The sequence below is a fragment of the Ornithorhynchus anatinus genome, chromosome X1 (genome assembly GCF_004115215.2).
Source record: "Ornithorhynchus anatinus isolate Pmale09 chromosome X1, mOrnAna1.pri.v4, whole genome shotgun sequence".
Classification (NCBI taxonomy): Eukaryota; Metazoa; Chordata; class Mammalia; order Monotremata; family Ornithorhynchidae; genus Ornithorhynchus; species Ornithorhynchus anatinus.
In genome coordinates this window covers 22,286,536-22,301,076 of record NC_041749.1, presented here as the reverse complement: position 1 = coordinate 22,301,076, position 14,541 = coordinate 22,286,536, and the positions used below count along the sequence as shown (strand labels likewise).

The following is a 14,541-nucleotide window of genomic DNA, read 5'->3' as shown; positions in this document are numbered from 1 at the left end:
AAAGGCATTTTGACATGGAAAAGAGATTGCTCTGCATTTCTGCTTGGCTCAGGGCTAATTTTCTTGATTCCAGCGGGATTCATTTAATAGTATTTTGAGTGCTTATTATGTGCAGAGCACTGTACTAAGCGCTTGGAATGAACGAGTGGGCAACAGAATTGGGATTGCATCTATCAGTTAATGGTACTTATTGAATCACTATAAACAGAGCACTGTACTAAGAACTTGGGAGAGTACGATACAATACAGTTCATAGGCATGTTCCCTGCCCACAAGGAGCTTACAACACAGAGGGCATATCTAGACTGTAAACTCGTTACAGGCAAAGAATGTGTCTGTTAAATCTGTTTTAGTCTCCCATGCACTCAGTACAGTCTTCTGCACCTAGTAAGTGCTCAATAAATGCTATCGTTAGAGGACAAGCTTATAGTCAAGGGTCCAAGCTTATAGTCAAGGGTCCAAGTTGCAAAACTTTGGAACTCACAAAACCTGGAGGTAGGAGGAGATCGCTTCACATTCCTCAAAAGATTCTCTTCTGTGATTCAAAAAAATAGGTGAAGTCTGTGCTCTGGGGTTTCTCTGGGATCATTACTTCTAAATTTGGGGGTTATGTTCTGATAGTGTGGTATTTGATTTATCATGCATTCGAATGCAGTTTGTCAGTGCCTCAGTTTCCTTTGGCTTAATTTTGCTAACTGAAGTGGGACCTGGCAGAACTGAAGAATCATCTTCCAGAGCAATCTCAAAACAAGAAATATCCACCCTTAAATGCACTCACTAGATAGCTACAAGTTGACTAGAACTTCTGGTGAGTTTTTCTTCCCCCTATGAGAAGGTGTTGCCTACTCTCTGGCTGAGGCATATGAAGATCATCAGAGTCCACCGTTCTGGCTACTCCCATTCTGGGTTGCAGTTGATATATGGGTTTGTCAAAAACCTCAAATCTGGTGTCAATTGGCACAGTTAGAAGACCTGCATTAAGGAATATGATAATAAGTAAGCACTTAACTTATACAATAACAATTATAGTAACTATAATAATGGTATTAATTTCTGAAGTATAGTGCCTAACACCCTACTAAGTACTGGGTAGATACTAGATAACCAGATCAAATACAATCCCTATCCCATGTGGGTCTCAGAGTCTACATAGGACCGCCAACAGGGGGGCCAATATTGATCTTGATTTGGGGTTATTGAGGAGCCCCAACTTTGATCGCCCAAGTAAAAAGCCTTGGTGGAGTACATTCTATCTTATGACCAATGATATTATACTATACTCTCCCAAGCACTTTGGATGGTGCTTTATACAAAGTAAAAGCTCAATAAATATCATTAATTGATTAAACTCCCATCAACTTAGGTTTCTATGATCGAGTGCAGCCTTTGCAGGTTAATAGCCTACAGTTTCCACTTTTTAAGTTCAGATATTAGCTTGTTGTGAGCAGTTGGGTTAACTCTATGAACAAAGAGGAACTTATTGTTTTTGAAAAATGAATCTGCTGTAATTGGCATTTCAGAAAAATGTATTCTAAATGATTTTAGGCCAATGTAAAAATTATGTTAACTACTTCTAGTACTGAATTCTAGCAGTTGTAGCAATTGCAAGATTTGCAGGAAGAAAGCATAATGTTCCGTGAAAGTAATATTCTGTTCCCATCTTTCAAGGAGCTGATACCGAGCACTGGGAGTTTTTTCTGTGAGAAAGCGACTCGGCTACTGTTATTTAGCCAAACCAGGAGGTCAAGTTCCCAAGCTGTGGATCTCCCAAAATCTGAGCTTCAAAATAGGAATAATCAGCATCTCCAGTACTTACTGTATACCTACTCTTTGCAAAGCATGGTACTAATCACTAGGGAAAGCACAATAGAGTTAGTAGACAGTCCCTCCTCAAAGAATTTACTGTGTATAGAGCATTCATTCATTCAAATTTAATGAGCACTTACTCTTTGCAGAGCACTATACTAAGTGCTTGGAAAGTACAATTCAGTAAAAGAGATAATCCCTACCCAACAATGGGCTCACAGTGAAGAAGGGGGGAGACAGACATCAAAACAAGTAAACAGGCATCAATAGCATCAATATAAATAAATAGAATTATAAATATGCAACACTAATATAATAGAAAAATAAAGATGTACCTATACACAAGTGCTGTAGGAGTGAGGGGGTAGAGCAGAGGGAGGCAGTTGGGGTGATGGGGAGGGAGGAGGAGCAGAGGAAAAGGGGGGCTCAGCCTGGGAAGGCTTCCTGGAGGAGGCAAGCTTTCAGTAAGGCTTTGAAGAGGGGAAGCGTGCTAGTTTGGTGAATGCGAGGAGGGCGGGCTTTCCCGGCCAGAGGTAGGGCGTGGGCCAGGGGTCGAGGGGGGGACAGGAGAGAATGAGGAACTGTGAGGAGGTTTAGTGGCAGAGAAGTGGAGTGCGTGGGCTGGGATGTAGAAGGAGAGAAGGGAGGTGAGGTAAGAGGGGGCAAGGTGATGGAGAGCTACTGTGCACTAGGAAGAGTAGAAGAAGAAGAAGAATGTTGGTATTTGTTAAGCGCTTACTATGTGCAGAGCACTGTTCTAAGTGCTGGGGTAGATACAGGGTAATGAGGTTGTCCCACGTGAGGCTCACAGTTAATCCCCATTTTACAGATGAGGTAACTGAGGCACAGAGAAGTGAAGTGACTTGCCCACAGTCACACAGCTGACAAGTGGCAGAGCCGAGATTCGAACCCATGACCTCTGACTCCGAAGCCCAGGCTCTTTCCACTGAGCCATGCTGCTTCCTCTAACAGAGTTAGTAGACAAGAGCCCTGCCTTCAAGGAGTTGCAAACACTCTCGTGGTTGATGAATCATTCATCATCAATATAGAAGCAGCGTGGACTAGTTGAGAGCATGGGGCTGGAAGTCAGGGGTCTGGATTCATTCATTCATTCAATAGTATTTATTTAGCGCTTACTATGTGCAGAGCACTGTACTAAGCACTTGGAATGTACAAATCGGTAACAGAGACAGTCTCTGCCCTTTGACGGGGTTCTAGTCCCGACTCCACCGCTTTTCTGCTGTGTGAGTTTAGGTAAGTCACTTCACTTCTCTGTGCCTCAGTTATCTCATCTGTAAAATGGGGATTAAGATTGTGAGCCCCATGTGGGACATGGACCATGTCCAACCTGGTATCTTGTATCTACCTCAGTGCTTGCTACTGGCGCATAGTAAGCACTTAACAATTTCCATTAAAAAAAAAAATCAATCCTAAAATACAGGAAAAACCCACCACAGGCTCTTCTTCTCAACAACACACATAGTCTCCCCTCCCGTCACTACCCACAGTTTCTCTGACAAACGCACACGTTCATTTCTTTCACCTACCACATATGCTTTATCCAAAACATTCTGGTTTCCACCTTTTTCTTGCATCCTGTCTCTAATTCCTGTTGCACCTTCCTTCTTTTCACACTATTGTCTTTGTGTCTTCCTTGCCCACTTCTTTTTTCTTTTTTTCCTCTTCTATCAGTAGCTACAGTGTTTATTCTGAAGACCACAGTAGATGCTTAGATAAAATACAAAAGAAATAAAAAGCACTCAGACTGTGATCCTTATGTGAGAGAGGGGCTGTATCCAATTTGATTATTCTTAATGCTTAGTTCAGTGCTTGACAGAAAGTAGGCACTTCACAAATACCATTAAAAACAAAAACCCATTATCCCTACTCTCAAGGTGGCTATAATCTAATGAGGAAAGTAGAGGACATAAAAAAAATACTGTAATTCAGAGTGAAGGAATAGATGTAAATAAGAGACTCAAATCAATACCAAATATAGAAGAGTGGGGGAAATAACCAGAGAATACCTGCCAGAGGAAATGACTTATTAGAGGGCTCTGAAGGATGGAATGGATGTGGTTTAGTAAAACTGAGGCGTGGAAGGTTTTCTAGGCAGGGGAAAAACATGAGCGATGCGTCAGAGGTGGGAGATTCTCTACTGGGAGAAAGGTTTACTTGAGTAGAGTGAAGAGCATGGACTGGGATTTGACAAGAGAATCTAAGAGGGGTCTAGCTGATGGAGAACTTTGGAGATGATAGAAGTTTCCTTCCCTTTTTTCTTTTTCTCTCCATGTACTTCTTTTTCTGTATTTTAATTCTCTCTCCCACTCCTTTTCCCTCTCTTTCTTGCCTCAATCATCTTCCCTTTCATCCCTCCTGTTCAGACTTGCTGAATCTCTTCTTTAACATAGTTGTTAAAGTTGTACTCCATTACTTTGAGATTTCATTTTTATGCAACCTTAAGAACCATTCACTATCAGTACACAAATGAAACTGAATAAATGTGGTGAACTTAAATAGTGTTGTTACCATTTTAATTAAGCAGAGTCATTTCTATTTTGTTTCTATTCTGTTGTGGATTAAAGACCTTATTTGTGGTAGGGGTGAGTAGTTATAGGGGGTTGAGCTCTTGATAGAATGTAAGGTGCTCTGCCATATTGAAACCTTCAATTTTAACTGGGAAGTCTTTTTGTCCACTTAACTCTTTACACATCTGATATATGAAACTAGAGGTGGAAGCATTTTTGAATACAGAAAATGTACTTTAAAAATCATGATCAGAATCTCCTAAAGAAGTCTTGCAGTTGCAGCTGAAAAATCCACCAGCCTCACAGCGAATCAAGGAAAAGTTTGCTACCCCTTCCCATATGTGATGTTTCTGGTAACCATGAAAAGCCATCTGGGAAAGACAGTAGTGGTGCTGTAGGGCATTAATTTTACATTTTTATTAGCATCCTTACTTGCCCAAAACCAGATTTCTTATTTTTTTTTAATGAAAATGATGCTCTCTTCTCCTCCTACTCCTCCTCTTCCCTCACCTCTCCCAGTATCCCCTGAGGCCAAGAAGCATTTTGGGAGAAAATGAGAGAGAATCTGCCGGTGTTCTAACACATTAAAATACTTGCAGTTCATGAAAGAAATGTCACCCCTATTTCATTTCCACTTCACAGCAATAAAAGCCCTATGCCTTGTTCCCCTTGCATAGATCATCAGGGTAAGGTTGGTCAGGCAAAACCATCCATGAAAAGAATAGGGAGTGTGGGACAATGTGAGACAAATGCATTTTTGGAGAGGATTTTTCTAATAGAAAATTCCTCCTGTTGAAAAGAGAATCTGACAAGGTGAATCTAAAACTCCAACTATTAGTGCCAGTCCAGTACTTGAGTGGAGTCATTCATTCTATTGGATGTATTGAACACTTACTATGTGCAGAGCACTGTTCTAAGAGCTTGAGAAACTACAATACTTGGTAAAGTACAATGGAAGGTAAATATTTCTAGAGCCACAAAACAGAGTTCACCCCATCTAGCCAGATATCAATATATCTTCCTAATTGATAGCATTCTCCCAGCACCAGTCTAGAAACAGAATGGCCTAGTGGACAGAGCACGGGTTTGAGTGTCAGAAGGACCTTTCATTCATTAGTATTTATTGAGCACTTACTATGTGCAGAGCACTGTACTAAGCACTTGGAATGTACAAATCGGTAACAGATACAGTCCCTGCCCTTTGACAGGCTTACAGTCTAATCGGGGGAGACAGACAAGAACAATGGCAGTAAATAGAATCAAGGTGATGTACATCTCATTAACAAAATAAATAGGGTAATGAGGATATATACAGTTGAGTGGACGAGTACAGTGCTGAGGGAGTGGGACGGGAGAGGGGGAGGAGCAGAGGGAAAGGGGGGAGAAGAGGGTTTAGCTGCAGAGAGGTGAAGGGGGGAGTTGCGGGAGCAGAGGGAAAAGGGGAGCTCAGTCTGGGAAGGCCTCTTGGAGGAGATGAGCTTTAAGTAGGGTTTTGAAGAGGAGAAGAGAATTAGTTTGGCGGAGGTGAGGAGGGAGGGCATTCCAGGACCGCAGGAGGACGTGGCCCAGGGGTTGACGGCGGGATAGGCGAGAACGGGAGACGGTGAGGAGGTGGGCGGCAGAGGAGCGGAGCGTGCGGGATGGGCAGTAAAAAGAGAGAAGGGAGGAGAGGTAGGAAGGGGCAAGGTGATGGAGAGCCTTAAAGCCTAGATTGAGAAGTTTTTGTTTTGTGTGGAGGTTGATAGGCAACCACTGTGTTCTAATCCCAACTCCTGTACTTGTCTGCTGTGTGACCTTGGACAAGACACTTGACTTCTCTGGGCCTCGGTTACCTCAACTATAAAATGGGGATTAAGACTGTGAGCCCCATGTAGAATATGAACTTTGTCCAGCCTGATTAGTTTGCATCTACACTAGTCTTAAGGACTAGTGCAAACAGTGCTTGCTTTGACACATAGTAAGTGCTTAACAGATACCATGATTATTATTATTCTCATTTGGTGCCATCCTGGGATCTTCAGAGATGTCCCTAGAGTTCAGGTTACTTCAAGGTGTGGTTACTGGAATACCCCAGATTCTTCTTCAGCAGGCCTGGGAAGCAGCTGGTAACTGGGAGGATTCCTGGGCCATTGGGTAACAAGGAGAAGAATATCTCCTACACAAGTGTCTGCTTCTGCCAAAGATGAGCCCCAAGGTTTCGTGATGATCCTGAAGTAACAGGACAAAATTCCCAATTCCTTTTTGGGTTGAGTTAACAGGAACTAGGAGATGTGTGTCCTGTTAAGAAGCCTCCTGCTAAGAAGCTGTGTGGCCTAGGGGTTGGAGCGGGACCTGGGAGTTAAGAGGACCTGGGTTCTAAACCCAGCTCGGTCACTTGTCTGCTGCGTGACTTTGGACAAGTCACATCACTTCTCTGTACCTCAGTTACCTCATCTGTAAGTTGGGGGTAAGAATGTGAACCTTATGGGGTCACAGATTCTGTCCAACCTGATTAGCTCGTATCTACCCTGCTCCTTAGTACAGTGTTTGGCACATAAGTGCTTAACAAATACCATTAAAAAAAGCATCTGGGGTTCAGGATGTTTTTGGAAGGGAGGGTGGTTTGTTATAAGCACCATTAAGAAATTAACTCGAGGTGCACTGGAGGCAAGACAGAGTATGAGCACAGCATCTGTTTAGTAAAACTAATCTCACATAGCCCCACTGCACATTAGGAGGGTGTGTGGTCTGAAGAGGGGAAATCAAAGCTTATAGGTTCTTCTTCTCATTTTTGCCACTGACTCACCCTGGGTAGCCTCAGGCAACTCTCCTACTTGTTGGATGAGTGTCTCCAACTAACTCATGCAATAATAGTGCCCTTCTCTCTGGGGAGGGGAAGGGTGAGGAGTAGGGAGAAGAAAGGTTGAAGGAATTCATTTACTAAAATTAAGTTGTTTGAAAAGCTTTAGCAAGGATTATCGTTGTTGTTATTATTTGGTAAGCACTTAGCAGTGTCAAGCACTGTTCTATTTGCTGGGGTAGATATAAGGGAATTAGGGTAGACAAAACCCCAGTCCCACACAGGACTCAGTCTTACTCCCGTTTAACCAACAAGGTAACTGAGGCACAGAGAAGGCTCTATTTTGTTGTTGTTGTTTTGTTTTTATGGTATTTGCTAAGCACTTACTATGTGCTAGACACTCTACTAAGCACTGGGATAGGTACAAGCTACTCAGGTTGGAAACAGTCTATTACCCATATGGGGCTCACAGTCTTAATCCCCATCTTACAGATGAGGTACCTGAGGCACAGAGAAAATGTGACTTGCCCAAGCTAACACAGCAGACAAGTGACAGAGCCAGGATTAGAACCCAGGTGTTCTGATTCCCAGAGCCATGCTCTTTCCATTAAGCCCACACTGCTTAAATCATTTCCCTCTTTTCCTTCTTTCTACAAATGTAAGCTAAGCTTGGACTAATGGAGTGATAAAGTATAATTCATCACAGAACAATATCAGAGAATCTAAAAAGGGATACGAATGCTGTCCTAGCAAAATAAGGCTATAGATTCCGGCAAAATAAAACTAGAGTGCTGATTCTAGAGCAGTGCATCCTTCTTTGTATATTTAAAATAAAACCAATTTATAAGTATACAGGATTGTGTATTAACATTTTCTTAGTTCATCTTTTTCTGCAGAAAACCATTCCAGAAGGTATTTTCAGTGCTGACATGCAAACTTGAAAAACAAATTTACTGATGTTTTCTCTCCGTGGATTTTATCTAATCACAGTGTCTTCCTTAAATATTGTGATTTTCCTGGGAAGGTTTGTGGGGAAATTTCCCAATTTAGGTTTGCACCTTTGGAGATGCAGTCTGACCACATGAAGAGATGAGTCATTGAAATTTGTGTCTAATCGCTTGCTTAAATGACTTGAGCAAACTTCTCAAAGCCAGGACAGCAGGAACTAAGGGTTTTAGAAGTTGGCAGGGCAAAGTGACAAGACAGCCCACAGCTGGTGAGCTGCCAGCTCTGATTGGAGACTTCTCAAAACAAACTTTCTCAGAGGACAGCATATTAAAAGTAATGTCAGCGTCCATTTTTAAAAACGATTCCTAAAGGCCTTTGCGGCACACAAGTATCGCCTCCTCCAGTTTCGATTGGTTTCAATGTCCTGTAGATTGTTGCCATGAAAATTACTGGGAGTTGATGCCTTCAGTTTTCATATTTTATAATTTTAAAATGAGACATTTCTTCTTGGTGAGTTTATTCTTGATTGGGGTGGAAAAAAATTGGTTGATATGTAAAGAAGGGCACTAGTGAGATGGAATTTTGGAAGTATACATTTGAAAAAACCCTACCTAGTTTCAAAAACCACTGAGCTTTGGGTTGTCATCTTCACTGCACCACATTCTTCTTTTTTTTTGCTTGATACAGGAAAGACTAAAAAGACTAAACAACTGACAAAGTTGTGTGTGTGTGTTTGGGCGCAGGCTCACAACTCATTTAGAGGGAAATCGGAAGGATGCAGAACATTGCATTATTTTCTAGTTTCATGTGGACACAAATCAGTCTGGCTGTAAATTTTTTCCCCTGCGATGTCTCTCACTGTGGTATTCATTTAGCATAAAAAGCACTTTAATTCCACTAACAAACCCACATGAGCACAGCTTTGGTAATGTAACTTCTAATTATTCTTTACTTGAAGCTTACAAATTAATGTGGGTTAAGACATATTATTTATTCCTAATTTACTTGTGATTCTTTTTGTTAATCTTCCCTCTACTTTGTAAAATGTGATCATCAGCAAAAATAGAGACTTTTAGCCTGTTTTCTCATTTTGCCTTAACTCTTCTCTCGAGGGTACAAAGATGATGCTACCAGTCTTTAAATCTGTTGAAGAAATTGTAATACAGCACTGATGGCTGTTTTTTTTTTTCTTTCCCCTTCTATAGGCCCACCAAACCACCATAGCCAGTCAACTCTGAGGCCGCCTCTTCCACCTCCCCACAACCATACGTTGTCCCACCACCACTCCTCTGCTAACTCCCTCAACAGGAACTCGCTGACCAATCGGCGGAACCAGATCCACGCACCAGCTCCAGCTCCAAATGACCTGGCCACGACCCCCGAATCCGTCCAGCTTCAGGACAGTTGGGTCCTCAATAGCAATGTGCCGCTGGAAACCAGGTACATCACCCGAAAATCCCATCCCGGATTTACGTGCAAAATACCAGGTTTAGGAAGATTTCACAGCCCCACAGCAAGAGGCTGGGAAGCAGTGTGGCCTAGTAGAAAGTTGGGAGATGCGTTTTCTAATCCAGGCTCCACCACTTAACTGCTGTGTGACCTTGGATAAGTCCCTTGATTTCTGTGTGCCTGTTTGATTTGAAAAGTGGGGATTAAATATCTGTTCTCTCTCCCCCTCAGTTTGGGGCCCACGTGTAGGACGAAGTCTGTCTGAACTGATTGCATTGTTTTCCCCCCTACTGTTGAGTGCAATGTTTGGCACATAGTAATAATAATAATGTTGGTATTTGTTAAGCACTTACTACATGCAGAGCACTTTTCTAAGCGCTGGGGTAGATACAGGGTAATCAGGTTGTCCCTCGTGAGGCTCACAGTCTTAATCCCCATTTTACAGATGAGGTAACTGAGGCACAGAGAAGTTAAGTGACTTGCCCACAGTCACACAGCTGACAAGTGGCAGAGCAGGGATTCGAACACATGACCTTTAACTCCCAAGGCCGTGCTCTTTCCACCGAGCCACGCTGCTTCTCTAAGCACTTAACAAATATTAGTAGTAATGATTATCGATAAATATGATTGAATGAATGAATCATCAATTGCTTAGTTCCCATAAATCACCCATCACACATTCATTTGCTTAAATTCTCATTGGTAAGCTCGTTATGACAGGGAACTTGTCTGCTAATTCTATATATATTGTACTCTCCCATGTGCTTAGTACAGTCCTTTGCACAGAGTAAGGGCTCAATAAATACTATTGATTGATAAGGCCCCAGACGTGCCACAGGGAAGAACGGCCACGTGCAGTAGAAAAAGCATGTGTTATTGTACAAAGTGAAGCTACTTAGAGAACACCATACTACCTTGATTCTTTTAGCCTTTTATTTGCTTTTTCCCTTAGTAAGTTGACCCTTGATGAAAGAGTGATAGACATTTCTTTGTTCACAAGTGTCTTCCTTTAATGCTTGTTTATTCTTCTAGATCACTCTTGTGTACCCAACTAATAGAATTAGCATAACATATTTTTCCTGAAAAACTCATGGGAAACTTACTTATAAGGGTATATTGACTGAGAGCTACTGATAAATTATGCATTTGGCCTTTCCTGAAGTAATAAATGAAGACTCATTTGAAATTTAAGTGTTTGGGGAGACCTTGAGAAATAAGACTGACAGAAGTATAATTTTAATTTATATTTCACCCAACATAGCGTCTCACTTTAATCCCTCCTGCACACACTAACAGCTTGATGCCTGTGAGGCACACCATAATGTATAAAAACAAACATACACACACAAAAGGATGCGGCACTTCTGCAGGTGGAAAAGAAGTTGAAAATATTCATTTCTTTACCTTGCTTTAATTCTTCCTCTGGTGACCGCTTGATGGATCAGAAGCTTGATGAATTACCTACTTATAAGTGTACAGAGTCATGTCTCCTAGCTCACCATACAGGCTGTTTTCTAAAAGTCAGGATGTGTTTCCAAACTGAAAATTTCTAAATGGCGAGGGGGTTTTCAGGTAAAGCCAGAAGAGACTGCATTAATCGGGCCAAACCCGTAAAAGGCTAAATGGAGAGGTGTGTGTAACCATGTTGGCTTTGAGGCCCAAGGGGTTAGAAGCAATTAATCAACTCCCTGTCTTACTAAACATGCACCCACACAGGCCATCAGATAGCTTCTTCCAAACACAAATCCACACTGGATTTAGGTCAGACCCTCAATAGAAGCAGCCTCCCATCTCCATTTCCCTTTCGATCGGAATTAATAGCAGTGTCCTTTGCCAGAGTATTTCATTTCTGTGAACAACCATTGTTTTGGGATTCGGCTTCTCCAGCCCTGTAGGAAGTAGAGTGTTTTCCCAATTTTCTGAAGGAGCTAGTTAAGTGGAAAGTCCAGGGAGTCTGTTAAATACCTGGCACCTCTTCAAGGGTTAGATGTTCTAACTGGTATTTTTGGAGAGGGGAGCTAGAGACTAGAGTAGTCCAGGAAGCCAGAGGCTAGCGGGGAGCAAGAGACCAAAGGAGAGTTGCCAAAATCACAGAGGAAAATCAGAAAAAAAAACCCATGTCTGGTTATTCTTTAATCAAACAGTTCATGTGAACAGACAAGTAATTGTTGTTATGGCACTTTTTAAGGGCTTACTATGTGCCAAGCACTGTTCTAAGCACTGGGGTAGATACAAACTAGGTGGTACACAGTCCCTTTCCCACATAGGGCTCACACTCTTAATCCACATTTTATCAATGAAGTAACTGAGCCCCAGATAAGTGAAGTGACTTGCCCGAAGTAACACAACAGACATGTGGCAGAACCTGGGATTAGAACCTGTGACTTTCTGACTCCCGGGCCCATGCTATGCTCTATCCACCAAGCCACACTGTTTCTCAGATCCGTGTTGTTACCAGAACCTGAGTTTACTGTTAATGTCAGCTGATATACAAAACTCAGTAATGGAAAAAAAACCAAAACTTTAATTTTAGTAATCATCATTATTAGGTTTGATTTTTTTTTCCACTTCTCCATAAAGAGAATCCATCCACCCCCTTTCCCTGTTTCTTGGCATTTCAGATCCTTACATTAACTATCAAACTGAAAATCTGTGGGTTTGTTTTAGCTATTTCTTTGTCCCTTAGAGAGATAATGTAGGGGTGGTAGATGATCTTTTCACAGAAGATGATTACCAAACCTATCTCCATACTAGATAGAGCTATTGATTACTCCAGTGCAGTATGTGACCTCTAGAGTGTCATAATTTGATCTAATGATCATGGGGCCCCCTCACTACATATGCTACATTTGAGAAGTGGAAATTGGGGGGAAAAAATCCTCTCCTCCCACCTTGAAGCCATGTTCCCTAACTTGATGCAAAGATTTCAGGGATGTCTAAATTGATGAATGCAGATCACCGCACCCTCAACAATCCAGAGTCAGTTCCAACTAGTTTCCAGTGAGCTTCTCCCTGCTTTCTCCTATCTTGTTGTTCTCTGTATTATTAGTCAGTCAATAGTATCTACTGAGCACTTACTGTATGCAGAGCACTGTCCTAAGTGCTTGGGAGAGCACAATATAACAGACACTTTCCCTGCCAACAACAAGCTTAGAGTGTAGAGGGGGAGACAGACATTAAATAAGTTACAGCTATGTACATAAGTGCTGTGGGGCTAGCGGGGGGCATGAATAAAGGGAGAAAGTCAGAGTGATGCAGGAGGGAATGGAAAAAAAGGAAAGGACTCAGGCAAGAAAGGCCTCTTGGAGATGTGCCTTTAATAAGGGTATGAAGTGGGGGAGAGTAATTGGCTGTCCAGTAAGAAGACACAGGGCGTTCCAGACCAGAGGCAGGATGTGAGCGAGAGGTCAGGGGCAAGATAGACAAGATCGAGGTAGAGGGAGAAGGTAAGCATTAGAGGAGTGAAGTGTGCGGGCTGGTCTGTAGGAGAGTTAGCGAGGTGAGGTACAAAGGGGCAAGGTGATTGAGTGCTTTAAAGCAGATGGTAAGCAGTTTCTGTTTGATGCAGAGGTGGATGGGCAAGCACTGGAGGGTTTTGAGGAGTGGAAAACATGGCCTAATCTGGGCAACAGGGTGAAGTGTGGACTGGAGTGGGGAGAGAGAGAGGAGACTGGGAGATCAGCAAGGAGGCCGTTAGAATAATCAAGGCAGGATAGGAAAAGGGTTTGGATTAATGTGGTAGCAGTGTGAATGGAGAGGAAAGGGCAGATTTTAGTGATGTCATCAAGGTCGAACCGACAGGTTTAGTCAGGGGTTGAATGAAAGAGAGGAGTTGAGGACAATGCCAAGGTTACGGGCTTGTGAGATGGGAAGGGTGGTGGTGCCATCTATAATGATGGGAAAGTCAGGGAAGGACAGGGTTTGGGTGGAAAGATAAGCAGTTCTCTTTTAGGCATGTTTTAGGCATAAGTTTGAGGTGACATCAGGACATCCAAGAAGAGATGTCTTGAAGGCAGGAGGAAATGCAAGACTGCAGAAAAGGGAACAAGATCAGGGCTGGAGATGTAGATTTGGGAATCATCTGCATAGAAGACAACTGTGTGGTCTTCCCTCTAAAAGGAGTTCTACCGAATCTCTGGCAACCCAAACAGTAAACGTGTATGACTATTCAGTGCTGAAAATTGGCACACCATTATCAGCTTTTCGTGGGCAGGAATGGATCTTATGCTTTACTTCCAAAGTGCTTAGTACAGGATATGGCATACACTAGGCATTCAATAAATAGTATTATTGCTGTTACTGTTACTCCTCTGCATATCGACAGTAGATTGTTAGAGAACACTCCAAGATTTTAGAAATGGTAGGGACAAAGTAGTTGCAATAATACCAGGAAAGGAATTAACTATTGTAATAATTATCAGGCTGGGCCTGCATACAGAGTGTAAGAATGATGGAATTTTCCACCAGGATTTACTCTCCCCAGTGCTTAATGCAGCGCTCTGCACACAAGCACCTAATAAATATGATTAATTGCAGTTAAACCTCAGCTCTGCAGATGTTAGAAATAACATGGAAGAATTGGTTAGAGTGCTCATGTTTTTCACTGTTACTCCTGCAGTCTCCTTTCTGTGCCAGTCCTGTTCCCACTGGGACATGGAGAGTTTTGAGCAAATAGGCAAGCGGAGGTTGGGCACATTGCAAAGTGAACAGTCTCTCTTTGTCCACGTTAAATAGTTGCAAGTGGAACCAGAACTAGAACCCAGGGTGGTGCTCTTTCCACTGGACTAATAGCAGGGGAACTAGAGACAGTCCTGATGTTGGGATTATAAAAATTTCAAGTTGGTAGGGAATAAAGGAGGCTGTTTTTTAACCTGCCATTTCTTGATCTGTTGGCAGCCTCGATAAAGTTAATCATAGGCCCTTGCCATACTGACAGAGTTCCAGGAAGGGAATGACTTGGATGATTGAGAGAGTTTTAATGGCCCAAGTATTATGTAGAAGATTCTTTGAGAGCTACAGCAAATAGGCACT

General features: G+C 42.3%; 1 protein-coding gene across 7 annotated transcripts in view; it reads left to right on the top strand.

Annotated features, from left to right (window-relative positions):
- The window catches only part of TENM2 (teneurin transmembrane protein 2), a 1,066,718-nt gene that overhangs the window by 799,308 nt on the left and 252,869 nt on the right, over window positions 1-14,541 (top strand). For all 7 annotated transcript variants that reach the window (XM_039910127.1, XM_039910126.1, XM_039910125.1 and 4 more), the window contains one exon: window positions 9,267-9,501. In XM_039910127.1, coding sequence (XP_039766061.1) covers window positions 9,267-9,501 — 235 coding nt within the window. The remainder of the gene's footprint in view (window positions 1-9,266; window positions 9,502-14,541) is intronic.